General features: G+C 48.8%; 1 protein-coding gene across 7 annotated transcripts in view; it reads left to right on the top strand.

Annotated features, from left to right (window-relative positions):
• The window catches only part of CLEC16A (C-type lectin domain containing 16A), a 217,403-nt gene that overhangs the window by 146,304 nt on the left and 56,173 nt on the right, over positions 1 to 14,926 (top strand). For 6 of the 7 annotated variants that reach the window (XR_009005334.1, XR_009005333.1, XR_009005332.1 and 3 more), the window contains exons 19-21: positions 7,676 to 7,827; positions 9,958 to 10,162; positions 11,870 to 12,034. Coding sequence is in view for 4 of the 7 variants with exons in the window: in XM_007188393.3 (XP_007188455.1) it covers positions 7,676 to 7,827; positions 9,958 to 10,162; positions 11,870 to 12,034 (522 nt within the window). In the remaining 3 variants the exon portion in view is untranslated. Of the gene's footprint in view, positions 1 to 7,675; positions 7,828 to 9,957; positions 10,163 to 11,869; positions 12,035 to 13,531; positions 13,668 to 14,926 lie in introns of those variants that run through there. The other variant, XM_057528626.1, reaches the window with a different exon arrangement.

Below are 14,926 nucleotides of genomic sequence, written 5' to 3'. Positions count from 1 at the left end.
TAAAGCCCAGGGTATTGGATTTCAAAGCGCTGGAATTCAGCTGGCCTAGAAATCCCGCTGTAAGGATAAAGACCTCGATTCTAAATGTATTTGGAGCCACCAAGCCAAGAATTAAATTACGGTATTGGCATCCATATTTTATTATGAAGGGATCATTTAAATACAGCAAAAGTCAATCAGCCCCATTTATTGCTCAGTAATGAGCTATGGCCTGTCAGAGGGAGCTGTGGAGGAAGAAGGCTTCAGCCCGGAGGGCTAAGAGGACAGCCGTTGAAAAGTCCTTTGCCTTCAGTAGGGGAGGACCAGAAGATGTTAGCATCTCTGCATCCAGTGACAAATACTTCTTCATCGTCTGCCACTGCCCAGCCCCGCTCCTGTGGGTACAGCAGTGAGTGAGACAGGTCAGGCCATGCCTTCCTGGGGCTTCTGTCCAGATAGGGAGCAGGCCCCAACCAGGGAGGAAGGAGTAAACGGGACCCTTGGAGGCTGGCAGGCATTAGGGAGCAGCGGCGGGCTAAGGTGGGTAGGTGTGGTGGAGAGTGCCTGGGTGGCTGGGCCCATCACCCCCCAGGAGTTCTGAGAAACAGCCAAAAGCCATGATTTATTTTCTCCCTCTGAAGAGCCTTAGTCTAGGGCCTGCATCCAGCAAGCGTGACTTTACCTCAGGCAGAAGGGTTCTGACCAGTGAGTCAGGGCTCCAGAAACAGTCAGGGCACTTCCAGGCAACAACCAGTGCTGTGCTGGGTGCGGCCCCACGCCTCTCTCAGATCCCTTGATGGTCCTGCCAGGGTTATAAGTAACCTGAGATGCAGAGAGGGAGGTGGCTTGTCCAGGGCCACACAGCTTTTAATGGCAGAGCTGGGATTTAAACCCTGGTCTCTACAGCTCCAAAACCCAAGCCGTTCTTACCCAGACAAGTTGCCCTGGTTCTGCACTTCATGGCACGGTGGCTCTTTCAAGCTTTTTCCTCTTCTCCTCCTCTCTCCCAGCATCTTAAACTTCTGTTGGAAAATGGCTGCACTCCTTTCCCTTCATTCTGCTAAACACTGCAGGACCTTTCATGCACCCAAATCAGCCCTGGGCTGTTTCTCCAGGCTGGTCCTCCATGGTGTGGTATGCAGCCCCTTGGTGGTGCTGGAAGAATTTTAGAATTTTAAGTGTGCCTGGATACAGTACTAAATTACAGTAAATCACAGTTGCAATTCTCTATTGCTGAGTAACAAACCACCGTAAAATTCAGTGGCTTAAAACAACTACAGTCATTCAGTTTGCTCACAGATCTATAATTTGCCCAGGGCTCGGTGGGAATAGCTCATCTCTGCTCCACGTGGTACCAGCTGGGGACTAGAGGATCAGCTGGGGGCTGTGGGCCCAGGGCCTTGGCGTCTCTCAGTCAGTGTCTCCGTGGCTGCTTGGGCTTCCTCACAGCATGGCAGATAGGTTCCAGGAGCATTTTCATGACCTTGCTTAGAAATCATACAGGATTGCCTCCACTGTACTCTGTTGGTCTAGGCAATCACAGAGGCCCACGCAGGTTCAAGGAGAAGGGACACAGACACTACCACCTGATGGGAGGAGGGTCAAAGTCACACTGTAAGAAGAGCACATAGCGGGGGAGCTATTGCTGTGGCCAACTTTAGAAAGTATAGTCCACAAGAAAATACGTTTCAGTGCCCCTCGGGTCCTTTCTGTTACATCAGGGAGAAGGTCTCAGACTGGTACTAGTTTGTCTTAGAACTTCTCTAACTCCTGGGACTCCCTTTTTATCAAAAGAGCAGGCTTTACGCTATAATTTAATCGAAAGATCTTTTCAATCTATTTTCATGGTCACCTTATTTATTGTAAGTAATTCTGGTTTTCCATTCATGGTAATGATAGGAAGTTAACTTTTAAAATAAATTTATTTTAGTAAAACATGAGTGCTTTCAAGAGAAAAATTAAGGACAAGTTCTACTTTGCTGCTCTAGATTTACTCTCACGTGAGCATATGAATAAGGAGGTTCCTTTGTCTGCTGTAGCAAAAGTTTATAAACAACCTGAATGGCCATCAGCTGGGGAGCTGTGAAATCATTTAGAGTCACGACTGCAGTGGGAGAGAATGCAGCTATGAAAAATAGTGAGGCGCGTCCCTGGGTGCTGATGTATCACGAAGACGCGGGCTTCAGTGGTGAAAGCAAAGGGTATATGTGGCATCTGTGAAAGACAAGGCAGGGGGTGGGGGGTACAGCTACACGTACACTTGGAAATGCAGAGTGGACAGACGACAAGACATCAGTAGTGGTTGCCTCTGCAGAAGAGGACTGGGGAGATTTACCATCCACTATAAAAAATTCCACATCTTTTTTTTTTTGAAAATTGACCCGTTTCGATCTCTTAAAAACAAAAACACGACACAACATCAGTTTTCTTTTTTTTGTTTTCGTTTTGTTTTGTTTTGCTGTCTACAATTCAGTTATATCTAAATTCTAAGACCAAACAGAGCCCCCTGCCCAGAAGCAAAGAAAAAATTCCACACCTTTTAAAATAGGAACATGCGAATGTGTTATCTATTCAAAGAGATTGATAAGCTTAATGTCTTCAAATAGAATAAAGTGACAAATCTTTCCCCCCTTCAAATAAATGAACCGAAAGATAGGCAGTGCCTAAGGGTAGGAGGAACACATCACCTCTACCTGGAGGGAGGTTCCTTCTGGTCCTGGAGTGCAGTGGAGACGTCTGTCATCCCACCTGCTCTGCCCCTAGGGCCCGGTCCCTCCCCACATGGAGACTTGGTCTCCATTATGGTTTGTGGTCCAGAGCCCCAGCATCCCTGCCGGTCCCCAAGCCCCTTGCGGCAGTGCCAAGCCTCATTCTTCACGGTCTGGTTCCCTAATACAGGACCTAACACCCACACGTTTGTTGAACTGGACGCCAGAGCTCTCCAGCTCACACATCTGGCCAGTTTGGAAACGTGCACACCTGTGTACAAAGAGGTGTTGCCGGTTTCTTGCCGTTGCCCTGATCTCAATGATGGTCACTGCACTTCGGGATCAGGGAGAGTCGGCCAGCCGACAGCTGGGCCTGGTGCTGCTTCCCAACCCTGGCTGGGCCCCAGAAGGACCTGAGGCCCTTTGCATAGGAGAGTCACTTTTCCTTTTATTTAAGTACACAAACAACATACCTCTTGGAAAAATCAGAACACTGCATATAAATTAAAACGACCTTGACCCCTCACCCGCAGTCCCACCTCCTCCCCTCCAAAGAGGTAATCACTCCACCCTGCCAGACATTTTCTTAAATTTTTCTTTTACACACACATACTTGAGTCCATAGAAAATATACAGTGTCGTTTTATATGGTTTGATTTTATACAAATTGTGTCATACTGCATGTGTCATGCTGCAACTTTTTCCACCCAGCAGTACGTTCTTGAGACTAAACCTTGTTGAAACATCTAGAGATCTCATTCCTTCCTTGTTATTGCCATATGTTTTTACACCAAATAGACATACATTTTTTTAAAAAGCTCTCCCTTCTCACTGGACATCTGGGTCATTACAGACCCAAATCCCGCTGTCAGCGTCCTTGTTCCTGTCTCTCGGCCCACGCGTATGTCTTCCTGGGAACATACCAATTGCCGGGTCATGGAGTGTGAAACTTTCAGTTTTAATAAATAATGCTGATTTGCCCTTCAAAATGGCTACGTTAATTAATTCTACAAGCAGCGTTTGAGAATGTCAGTTTTTCTGTGGCCTCCCCAGTACCTGATGTTATCAGACATTTTTATTTTTGCCAGTCGGGTGGGATCCTGTTCTCATTTGTCTCCTGATTTAGCACGAGGTGGGCACCTGTGTGTGTGTTCATTCTCTTGTCTGTGAATGGCCTGCGGAGTTCTTCATATTTTCTCCTTTATTCATCTTTTGCCTTTTAAAGGTATTTTGCAAATATTTCCCCTAGTCTGTTTATGAGCTCGTTTGTTATCCATGAGGTAAATTTTAATTTTGAGGTAGTCAGTTTATCAGCCTTACACTTATTTATTCATATGTATGGCTCCTCATTTCTTTTTTAGAGAAAATCCTTCCCTAAGGTCATATGGATAGTCTGATAAATTTCCGTCAATTTAAAAACTAAAGCCCTCGGCCCCACCCCTTTTGAAGTGAAGTTGGTGGGGGAAGGACGCAGGAGACCCAGGTGGGCCGAGAGATTTGAGCAGCGCCAGTGTAGGGGTGGCCCGTCACCTGCACTGGCCTCTCCCGACCGCAGGCCAGTCCTGAGAGGCCGCCACATCCCCCGACATAGCGGCCCCTGCTTCTGAGTCCTCCCCACAAGCCTGCATCCCTCCCTCCCTCCCGGTACCTGGGTACCCAGCACGCCTCCCCACCCCCCCACCCCCGCCCTGGCTCAGAGTGAAATCCACAGGGGCCTGCGCGCAGGCAGCAGGTGAAGGACTTGGACCGGGGGCAGAGCTGGGCCCCGTTCCACAGCTCTCTCTCCTGGGTCCTCCTCCGACGGGAATGCTCACAGCCAGCGTGTGGAGCAGCCGAGTTGAGAGCCGAGGTGGTGAAGGCGTTACCTGAGATGCCGCCCCAGGGGCCCGCAGATGTCACCCCAGCCAGACTCCCTTGATCTCTCTGCAGGATGCCCATATGCCCTTCTGTTTAGTCCACGGAAGCCGCTTCATTTCTCCTTAACTGCCCCCACAGCTTCTGAAAAGCCAGGGGCTCCCTCCCTCTCGGAGCCATCCTGTCTCAACTGGTGACGGTTGCCTTTTAGTTTTCTTATGAAATCTCTCACAGGGCTTTGATGTCTCAATTGCATTTCTGAAAGTTGTTCCACTTTGGGGTTTTGTCCTTCCTTTTTTGTTCTTTGTGGCCGAGGTGGTAGGTCTTTTTTTCCCCCTGAAGCCCCTAAGGCCCCTGGGCTTTGTAAGGGGGTTGCCTGCCGACAGACCCCGCTGACACCAACGCCCTGGCTGTGCCCGCTTTCCCGGCTCTCACCCGCAGATGAACCTCTTCTGTGAATGTGGGGAAAGAAGAGCCAGGTTGTCCTGTTGAGGGGGGAAGGGAAGGGGGAGAGAAAGAGAAAGGAAAAAAGGAAAGAAAAGGCATCCTTTATTAGTTTAGTTTTCTCTTTTTAAAAAGTAAAAGATTCTAATTGGGGAACATGTTTTAAGTACTGAGTAAAGAAAATAAACTCTGCCTACCACAAAGAAAATGTTTGTAAGAAAGAGTGTGAGGGCTTCCATTTCTGATAATACAGAAGACTAGTGTCTTCCACGTGGAACTAGAAATTCTGGATACAGTCATTTTTAGAACTCTTCTTAAATACTTGGCTGGACGCTTGGGAAAGGGAGGAAGTTTCTTGCCCTCAGTAAGAGAATGTGCAATCCAGACAGTTGAGCCTCTCTGGTGCTGGTGTTTGCCATGGGGTATCTGGCTGTGCCGGGTGGTCATATGCTGGGGAGAAAAGACAGAAACACAAGGTCTTTCAAAGCTGAGAGGATGGACCGGAAGGCATCCCATGAAGCCAGGATCTCGGATGGATTATGCTCTCAGAGGGTTAAACTGAGGTAGTGTGTGAGAGGGGGAGAGGGGGGAGGAGGAGGGAGGGGAAAAGAAGATGGCAGAGGAGAAATGTACTTATCATCCCTTAGATCTAAATGAAAAGTAAAAATGGAGAGGGGGGTGTGGCAAAACCTTGGCAAAATACCTGAGCCCAAGGGTTTTTTGTTGTTGTTTTGTTTGTTTGTTTATAAATTTATTATTTTATTTATTTATTTTTGGCTGCGTTGGGCCTTTGTTTCCGCATGCGGGCTTTTTCTGGTTGCGGCGAACAGTGGCTACTCTTCATTGCAGTGCGCGGACTTCTCATTGCAGTGGCTTCTCTTGTTGCCGAGCACGGGCTCCAGGCGCGCGGGCTTCAGTAGTTGCGGCACACAGGCTCAGTAGTTGTGGCTCGTGGGCTCCAGAGCACAGGCTCAGTAGCTGTGGCGCACGGGCTCAGTTGCTCCGCGGCATGTGGGATCTTCCCGGACCAGGGCTCAAACCCGTGTCCCCTGCATTGGCAGGTGGATTCTTAACCACTGCGCCACCAGGGAAGCCCCTGAGCCCAACTTTATCACATGTGCTTGGGGCCAGAATTGTTACTATCTGTGTTACCTTTCCCCCCAACCCGCCACCAATAAAATGAAGCCAAATATTAGGTCACAGAACGTATTGGGGTGATGAAAGTTTCTACAACTGGAGTGTCACAGTGCACAGCTGTAAATTTACTAAAACTCAAACTGTACACTTAAAATGGGAGAATTTTATGGTATATAAATTATCCCTCAATAAAGCTGTTTACGAAAAAAAAAAAAAAAACCCACCCACCATTCTTCTAATCAGGACTCTCTTTTAATGTTTCAGTATATTTATCTGTGCTTGTATTTCTTTGTAGGGATACTTTTTTTTTTTAACATATCAACATCATAGTTATAAAGTTTTTATCACCTTGTTCATTTAAAATTGTAATGTCTTTTCCAATGCCATTGCAATTATTTGTAAATAGGATTTTTTACTTGGGTCTTTAATATGTATTTCAAAAGTACATGTTGAATACTTTCTCATTTTAAAATAATTTCAAGAAATACAGTGGTATAGAGGGCAAAAATTAAAGTTCTCCTGTTGATACCACACACACACATACACACACACACACACTCTCCCGCCCACCCCAGTTCTCACTTCCCTCCCCATAGGTAACCACAGTTCACAGTTTGGTTAAACATAATTTTTAAATGGGTATATAATTTTCCATATGATGGGAAAAAAATCATACTCAAGTGGTTCCCCTATTTGGGGGCATTTAGGTTGTTTCCTGGTTCAGCTGTTTCTTTTAAAACATGTTACAGAGGGTTTCACTGGAGGGAACTCAAAGCAGACTGTAGATTTAATGGTCCTGCGTTACTCTGGTAATTTCAAAGCCATCAAGGACAGGCAGTAAATTAGACCTCAAATCTGGGAGTAACTTCCAGCTAAGAGAAGGGACCAAGCATAAGCTGAGGACCCCCTGCTAAATGCTTTACCTACCTGTTCTCATTTTAAGGCATCAGACATCTCAAGATAGGGGACATTATTCCCATTTTACAGATGGGAAACCATGGTTTAGAGAGGCCAAGTGCCTTGCCCCAGATCGCGCATCATCTAGTGCAGAGCTCGGCTCTAAGTTGTCAGACACCAAACTGAGGTCTTGGTGATTCTATAACCGAGCGAGGGGCTCTTCCTTTCCTGTCTTCACTTAATCTAGGTGAACACCATCACAGGTGTAAACCACCAACGCCTGCAGGGAAGCACTGAAAGGTTACTGGGATTCTGGATTTGTTGGGTATTTTTTTAGCTACAGGTGCAGTGCCTAATCCACAGCTAACATTGTACTGATGCTTTATGTACTTTATCTGAGTTGGTCCTCACAAACAGTGCTTTGAGTGGGTGGGGCATGATCCCCATTTTTCAGCTGAGGAATCTGAAGCCCAGAGAGGTACAGTAAGTTGCCCAGCATGACTTGGAGGAGGGACTCAGACCCAGGTGTGTGTGACTTCCAGCCCAGGGTCCGGGGCCAAGCTGCATCGCCCGGCAGAACACAAGTCAGCTGGGACGTGTCCGTCAAGCTGGGCAGCGGACCGCGCCTCACTCTGCTCTGTCCCCCTCTACCACAGACAACAGCGACCTGATCGCGTGCACGGTGATCACCAAGGACGGCAGCATGCTCCAGCGGTTCCTGGCTGTCGACATTTACCAGATGAGCTTGGTGGAGCCTGACGTGTCCAGGCTGGGCTGGGGAGTGGTCAAGTTCGCAGGCCTTCTGCAGGTACGATGGCCGAGAGCTCCGGAAGCTGTTCTCGGTTGGCTGTACAAACACCCACAAAAGTGTCATCTTTACGGTCAAGTTCTAATGACGTAAGGGCCACGTGAACAGATTATCATTGACAAAAGTTAGAATACCTCACAGATAAGAGCCAGGTCCCCTTTGACCAAAACCCAATTCTGACTCCTCTCATCCGTTATCAGATACGGTGCTTTGCCGAATACGTGTATGACTGTAACTACATGTACTGTTTTTAAAAATTGTACAACATATAGTTGGAAGGGTGTGTGTGTGTGTGTGTGTATTTTTTATACTGTCACCTTGAATGTATTGTAAACTTTGCTTTTTTCACTCAGCGAAAGTTTTGGAGAACTGACTGTGTTAGTCTCTGCAGACTTACTGGTGTTCTTTTAACTGCTGCCTGACCACACACCAAGGCAGAGTTAGCCAGCACCCTGTGGCTGCTTCCAGCCTTTCACCTTTACAGACGGTGCTGCCGTGAACAGGATTGTCCTGACTTCCTTGTGCACTTGGGCCAGCCGTTTCCCTAGGGCAGACACCAAGAAGTTGGGCTGTGCCTATTTCCTCTCTAGAATGATTGTTGCCACTGCTGATTTATGGACGTTCCTGTGTCCTCCACCTCTCCAGCAGGCCTGGGCTCTAAACTGCCAAACGTCAAGCTGGAGCGTGGGTTTTCTTAATGTTTGTCTAAATGATGGGTGACTAATGCCAGCTAGTTGGTCGAATGAAGCGTGGAACCAGATGAGTTGAAGACAGCCTCCAGCGCACGCCCTCCCCCACCATCACCCCCGCCAGACCCCTGGGCCCTGACTTGCCCTGCGCTGAGTCCGTTTCCTTGCTGGGCAGTCCTGTTTGCTGGCAAGGCCTTGCCAGGGCGACCCACATCCACCTCTCCAGGACAACCCACTCCCCAAGAGGACCACCCACGTGTTTGAGGGTGCTGTTGCAACCATTTCCCAGCCTTCTCTTTTTCAAGATCTTTCCATTTAAAAAAGGTCTTTTACAGAAGGTGATGTGAGAAGCAGCTATCTGAAGAACCTCTCATTTAGAAAAAGACTTCCACGTACAAGACTGTCCATTAGGTGACTTAGTGCTTCTTATTTATCTAGGTTTATGATCAATTTCCTTTAGAATTTAGTGTCAGGAAAGTGTTTTTCTCCCTCAAAGGATTAACACATGTTGTCCCTCAGACAATGAAAACCACATAAACCTTTTCTTTTGGTTGTCTTCCAGTAGCTCCTATTCGTCAGGCCATTATTACGGGCCAGCCTCTCTCTCTGTCTTAAAAGCGTAATATCTCATCTAATCCCCACTGCAACATTTTGTGCCAGATTGAATGCCCGTGAACAGTATCCATCTTGCTTCATGAGCCTTTTCAACATTTTCCCCACCTTTCTGACTTTCATGTCTGTCTCCTGTCTCCTGCTTTTATCTCAGACCTCACTTAGTGGGAAGCAAATTCTTTGCACAGAATCCAATCTGAGGTTTTAGATTGGATTTGTCCTGGGGATACTTGCTGTACGTGAGTTCTCCTCTACCTTTCAAGTGTAACTTTCTTCAAACGTCTGCTAAGTGGTCCTCCCCTAGTCCTTTCTCGGAGTTAGCTATTTCCTTTAGGGACCGGGAATTTGTCAGAGACATACAAATGGGAGCTAAGGATGCCCCCTTCTTAAGGGAAGCAAGGAAGGAATTGTTACGCTGGAGGAGATCACACCGGAAAGGACTAGGAACTTGGGTTTGTTATCTCTAGTTCTCCGAAGCAAGAATTGTTGGGAGTTTGTTGGGCTCCCTGAGGCCCCACGAAGAGGCTGGTGTCCCGTGTGTTTACTAGCTGCCTCAAGTCCTCGCGGGGATGGAACCGGCCACCACAGCCAGCATCAGCCACTTGAGCTCTCTGTGCTTCCCACCCCGTCGCTTCCTGCCAGGCCTGGCCTGGTTTGTGCCCATCCTTGACTCTCTCAGACTTGGGGGGCTCATGGTCTCCTCCACAGCAAAAGCAAAGTTCAATCTGGGGGACCTCATTCTAGATGAGACGTGAATCCAGAGCTTCCGAGCAGCTACCTTCCCCCTGAACCTAACAGACACCCTTTCTTTGGCCTCCTCCCCCCTCAGGACATGCAGGTGACTGGTGTGGAGGACGACAGCCGCGCCCTGAATATCACCATCCACAAGCCTGCATCCAGCCCCCATTCCAAGCCCTTCCCCATCCTGCAGGCCACCTTCGTCTTCTCGGACCACATCCGCTGCATCATCGCCAAGCAGCGCCTGGCCAAGGGCCGCATCCAGGCGAGACGCATGAAGATGCAGAGAATAGCTGGTGAGTGCAGCCCCGGCGGGTGTCCTCTTGGCAGCGGGGCAGCAGCTGCCGCAGGCCATCAACATGGCTCTCACATTGACCTTGAGAACCTTGTGACTCCTCTAGAAGAGGAAACGTACGGTTCAGGAATGAGTTGTGTTTTGGTGAGAGAATGGAGAACCCTGAGTGTTTGATTTCTACAAGTCTAGGGCTGCTTGGAAGAGGCAAGCCCTCCCTCCCAAGCAAGAGGCAGCCGTCAGTGTGGGACGACGGTTCTCCCTCCTGCACACGGACGTTCTCTAGCGTATCTCTGCAAAGTGCTTCGACGTTCCTCTGCCACCTCTGACCCTTAAAACAACCCTTGAGATGAGTAGGGCCTGTTCTGCCCATTTTACAGAGGAGTAAACTGAAGCTCAGTGACTTGCCCACAGCCACGCAGGCAGTTAGTTGGCAGAACCCAAACGCAGAACTTCCTACACTAAAGCCCATCCCTTCCTCCTCTCCATTCCCAGCTCATGAGAGGCAGCCCTGCCTGGTGAGGGGCCCGTGACCCAGCACTGGATTCGGAAGTGTCGTTTCACACTCTACAGGGACTGTGGTGAATCTGTGAGGCAGCCCTACACCGCCCAGTGTCAGGAAGGCCCCAGCGTTCTTAGAAGTGAAGGCACTGAAATGAGGGCATTCCCTTCATCAGGGTGGAAGGCACAGCGTCCTCCTCGGGGAAAAGGCGTTCTGTCAACTCCTAAAATCACGAACAGCCTTTCACAAGAAACCAGTGCCTTTCAGCTCAAGCACCAGTGGTCATTCTGGTGTGGTCACTGGGAGGCTTTCCAGTCCACTGGGGGAGAAGGGGAGCGTTCTCGAGGGGTCACCTAAAAATGAACACTTGGAGGGCAGGGTTTCTGGATATTGCGAACTCAGTCATTTCCTGCACGTGCCCCGTTGATTTTCGCAGGCCTGCATCCCATATAGTCCTCATCTTATTTCTCACTTAGCTGAAACTTGGCCTCCAAGATCATTACAGAAGCATTTTGTAATGTGCAAAGTGACTTAAATCATTCAGTCCTTTCTCTTAAGATTTATTTCCAGAGGGTTTTTTTTTTTTTTTAAATGTAAAGCAATTTCTCACAGCTGGCATGACGGCTAAATATTTCATTTGAAAATTGAGAATTATGCCGTAAAGTGGCTGTTAGAACTAATGCCTTGGGTATTTCTCAAATTGATTTTAAAAAGCCCCTCCAAATTGCTGTATCGTGAGATTTCTGCGTGGAAGAGAGGACAGCAACAGAGACACACACACTCATAAGTACACAGGCACACGTGCGTGTAAGTTCTCTCTCACACACTCTTCCCCACACGCATAGATTTGTGAACTTTCACAGCAGAATTGGCCCCGTTTGCTTTGGGGTCTGAAACTGTACCCAAGGCTAAGCCTTGGTAGGGTCTTTTGTGTATGGAAGCCAAGAATCCGAGGTGAAGATGGGCCTGGCATTCATCTCTGAACCACTCTCTAGGCACTGCTTGTGTTATGAGCCTTAGGCGGGACCCTTGGTGTCACGCTGGTCTCCCCAGCTCGAGGCTGCCGGCTGCCTGCTTGGCATTGTCCGAGGGATGTACCTGGCAGGGCTGTGGCCACACCTGCTACAGCCGCGCCACCCAAAGTCTCGTCGCCTCCACTCCCATCCCACGCACGTGCTGAGCCTGAACCACGGGTTTGTTTGAACGCAGCCCTCCTGGACCTCCCGATCCAGCCGACAACTGAAGTCCTGGGGTTTGGTCTCAGCTCGTCCTCCACCCAGCACCTGCCTTTCCGCTTCTACGACCAGTGCCGCCGGGGCAGCAGCGACCCCACGGTACAGCGCTCTGTGTTCGCGTCGGTGGACAAGGTGCCAGGTAAGCCGGCCCCCACCCTGTGCCACCTCCTGTCCCCTCCGGGGAGCGGGAGAGCGGTGGTTCCAGGACCTTCTCTGTCTGGAGCCTGTGTAGGCTTTCCTTCCCGTCTCAGAAACCCAGTTTCTTAGAACTTATCAAAGTGCAGCACAAGATTAAACACAAGCCCCAGAAAGAAATCTTGGCTTTCTCTTTGGTGTTCTGCTGCCGGGGTTTGGTTTTCCAGAGATTTGTTTGAGGGTGTGGAAGAACTTCTCAGAATTAAAACTGAAAATTTCTTGGAAATTTCTTGGAAATACTTTAGATTATTAGTAACGAGGTTGTGGGAGAGTCATTTCCTCCATGTAGGATGACTAGAAGGAGCTAGTGCGTGCAGTTCCTGTTTAAGCCCCTGAAGAAGTGAGACTTCAGAAGAAGGTCCCGCTGCCCCCAGGGCGGCTGCCACTCTCTTCTTTCGGGAGCCTCTCTTCCCACTTTCCCCGAAGCGCATCTCTAACTTTCCTCCCCACCTCTCCAAAAGAGAAGCATGAATAGAAAGTTCAAGGTCGCCTGGTGAAGCTGAAAGTACTGGTTCTCCAGAAGGGCCGGCAGGCTCCCCCTTCCTGTTCTGACACGTCTGCTTTAAGTAACTCCATATGCATCCCAACCGCTCGAAAGAGAACCTTGCCTTTGGTTACAAAACTAAAGAAAACTGGCCAAGCTGTCCCCTGCAACTTCACTCCTCCGCAGTTAGGGCTTCAAACCTCAATTGCAAATGTGGCAAAATGTTTTCAAAAGCAGTTACCCATTTAAGAACAAAATCCAGTGAAAAGAACCTGACCCAAACCAGGATCCCTGTTTCCCCTCCACCCCATGATTCATTCTGATTTCATTCTTTGATTTGATTAATTCATTTCAGAAATATAGTATATACTATAAGCATATGATTTCTTTAAATCCAAACAGGACATGATAAAATGAAAAATAAGACTACTTGGCCCCAGAAGTGACCATGGTTAACAGTTTCTTGCATTTCCTTCCAGAAATGTTTTGCTTGTCTGTTTTTACACCCGGGGTTATACCATATGTGTGATTCTACATCTTGCTGTTTTCACTTACTGACAAGTCAGTGTTACGTGTAAGCACATGTAAATCGACCTAATGCTCATTCACTGTTGTGTGGTATTTTATCATATGGACGGAACAAAAAAGTCTTTTATAACATTTTGTACTGATGGACATTTGAGTCGTTTCCAGTGTCTTGCTCTTCCATTGTCAAAGTGAACCTCCTCGGGGTATCTTTGTGTAAGTGTGCAAATCTCACATGTCTATGGGATAAATTCCCAGCGGTGGATCTGCCGAGTCAAAGGGGAGGTTTTTTCATCTTAATATATGTAGTCCCAACATGCACTCTGGAAAAAGTGCTCCAGTTCACGCTGCCACCCACTGCCTGCAACTGCTTTAATTCTTAAATCCAGTCTTAAGCTACAAGACTGATTGTAGCCCTGCCTCTGTTTTCAGCCATGAAATATGAGATGATTCTGCCTGCTCGGGGGTCTGGAGGCTTCTTTGTTAAAAATTCTCCAGATTGCTTTCTGCCCTGTAGAGATGGTTGCTAAGTAAACATAAATGATGACCATGAGTCTAGGTTAACTAAATACACACTGGCCTGGTAAGAAATCATTTCTTTCTTCCTTTTTTTTTTTGTTTAACACACAGTTGTAATTTTATTATAACATTTGTATAAGCACCGCTTCGTAATTTTTTAAATTGAAATATAATTGACATTTAAGATTATATTACTTAAGAAATCAGTTCTTTAGGGTCATCAGGGCTTCTCTGAGCTCAGGAACTAATGGGTTAAGGAGAAAAGCTTGGTCCTTGTTTCTGCTCCCCCATCTTTGGAACAAGGCAAGTGTAAATTAATAAACAGAGCCGGATGTCACGTTCTTCGGCCTCTGCATAGCCACCCCTCCGTTTGCAGAAGGCTTTGCAATTACTTACTTCTCCCATCCCGCCTGGGCTCCAGGGGAAGAGTGAGGTTATCCAGTGCTGGGGGTGTTGCCCTGCCGAGAGTGGCCCGGGCCTGCTGCCTCACCGTGGGGGGGGGGGGGGACGGGGGGGGCACAGCTGGAATGCCCAGTGTCTTCTTGCTGGTCCCAGGGTCGGGATACATGAAGCTGGGCCAGTTGGGACTGTGGAAGTCAAAGGCGGCGCCTGAACGCAGCCATCCACCCCTTGGCAGTGTCTCTCCCCCGACAGCCCCTGGCGGTGGGGACATTCTCTCAGCTGTGCCCCCGAGGGCGGCTGCTCTGGGGTCTTGGGTGAAGAGGCCTCGCTGCCCCCCTGTCCTCGCCTGGGCCAGACATGTGACCTGAAGAGCGAGCCTTAGCATGACTCGAGAGAGGGAAGGGAACACCCCCCCCCGCCCCACTCCTCGCCACCTGCTAGCTCAGATTTGGCCCCGCAGATGCCCAGCATCTTGAGGTCATCCTTCGTTTTCCCTTTGCTCTCCCACACCCACGGGGCTGCTCTGCCTCCAGAACACACCCCACCGTCTTCCCCCGCCACCAGCATCTCTTCCTAGATCGTGGCAGCGGCATCAGCGGCATTCCCTGGCTTCCAGCCTTGTTCCCTCCCTTCCATGCAGCCAGAGGCATCTTTCTAGAACATAAGTCAGATCACATCATGCCCCTGCCTGTAGCCCTCCAGTAAGCTTCCCGTTGCGCCCGAAACAAAATCCAGATCTCTCGTTCTGACCTTGTGTGATCGTTGTGGGATGGGCCCCAGCCGGCCTCTCAGGCGCAGCCCCCCGCCTTCACGCTGTACCATCCCTGCTGCTCCTCCAAGTCAGCGCTTCTCAAGGTTTTGGCCTCAGGATTCCTTCTTCTTCTTCTTTTTTTTTTTTTTTTTTGG

The sequence above is a fragment of the Balaenoptera acutorostrata genome, chromosome 15 (assembly GCF_949987535.1).
Source record: "Balaenoptera acutorostrata chromosome 15, mBalAcu1.1, whole genome shotgun sequence".
NCBI lineage: Eukaryota > Metazoa > Chordata > Mammalia > Artiodactyla > Balaenopteridae > Balaenoptera > Balaenoptera acutorostrata.
This window is presented reverse-complemented; position numbering and strand designations above follow the sequence as displayed.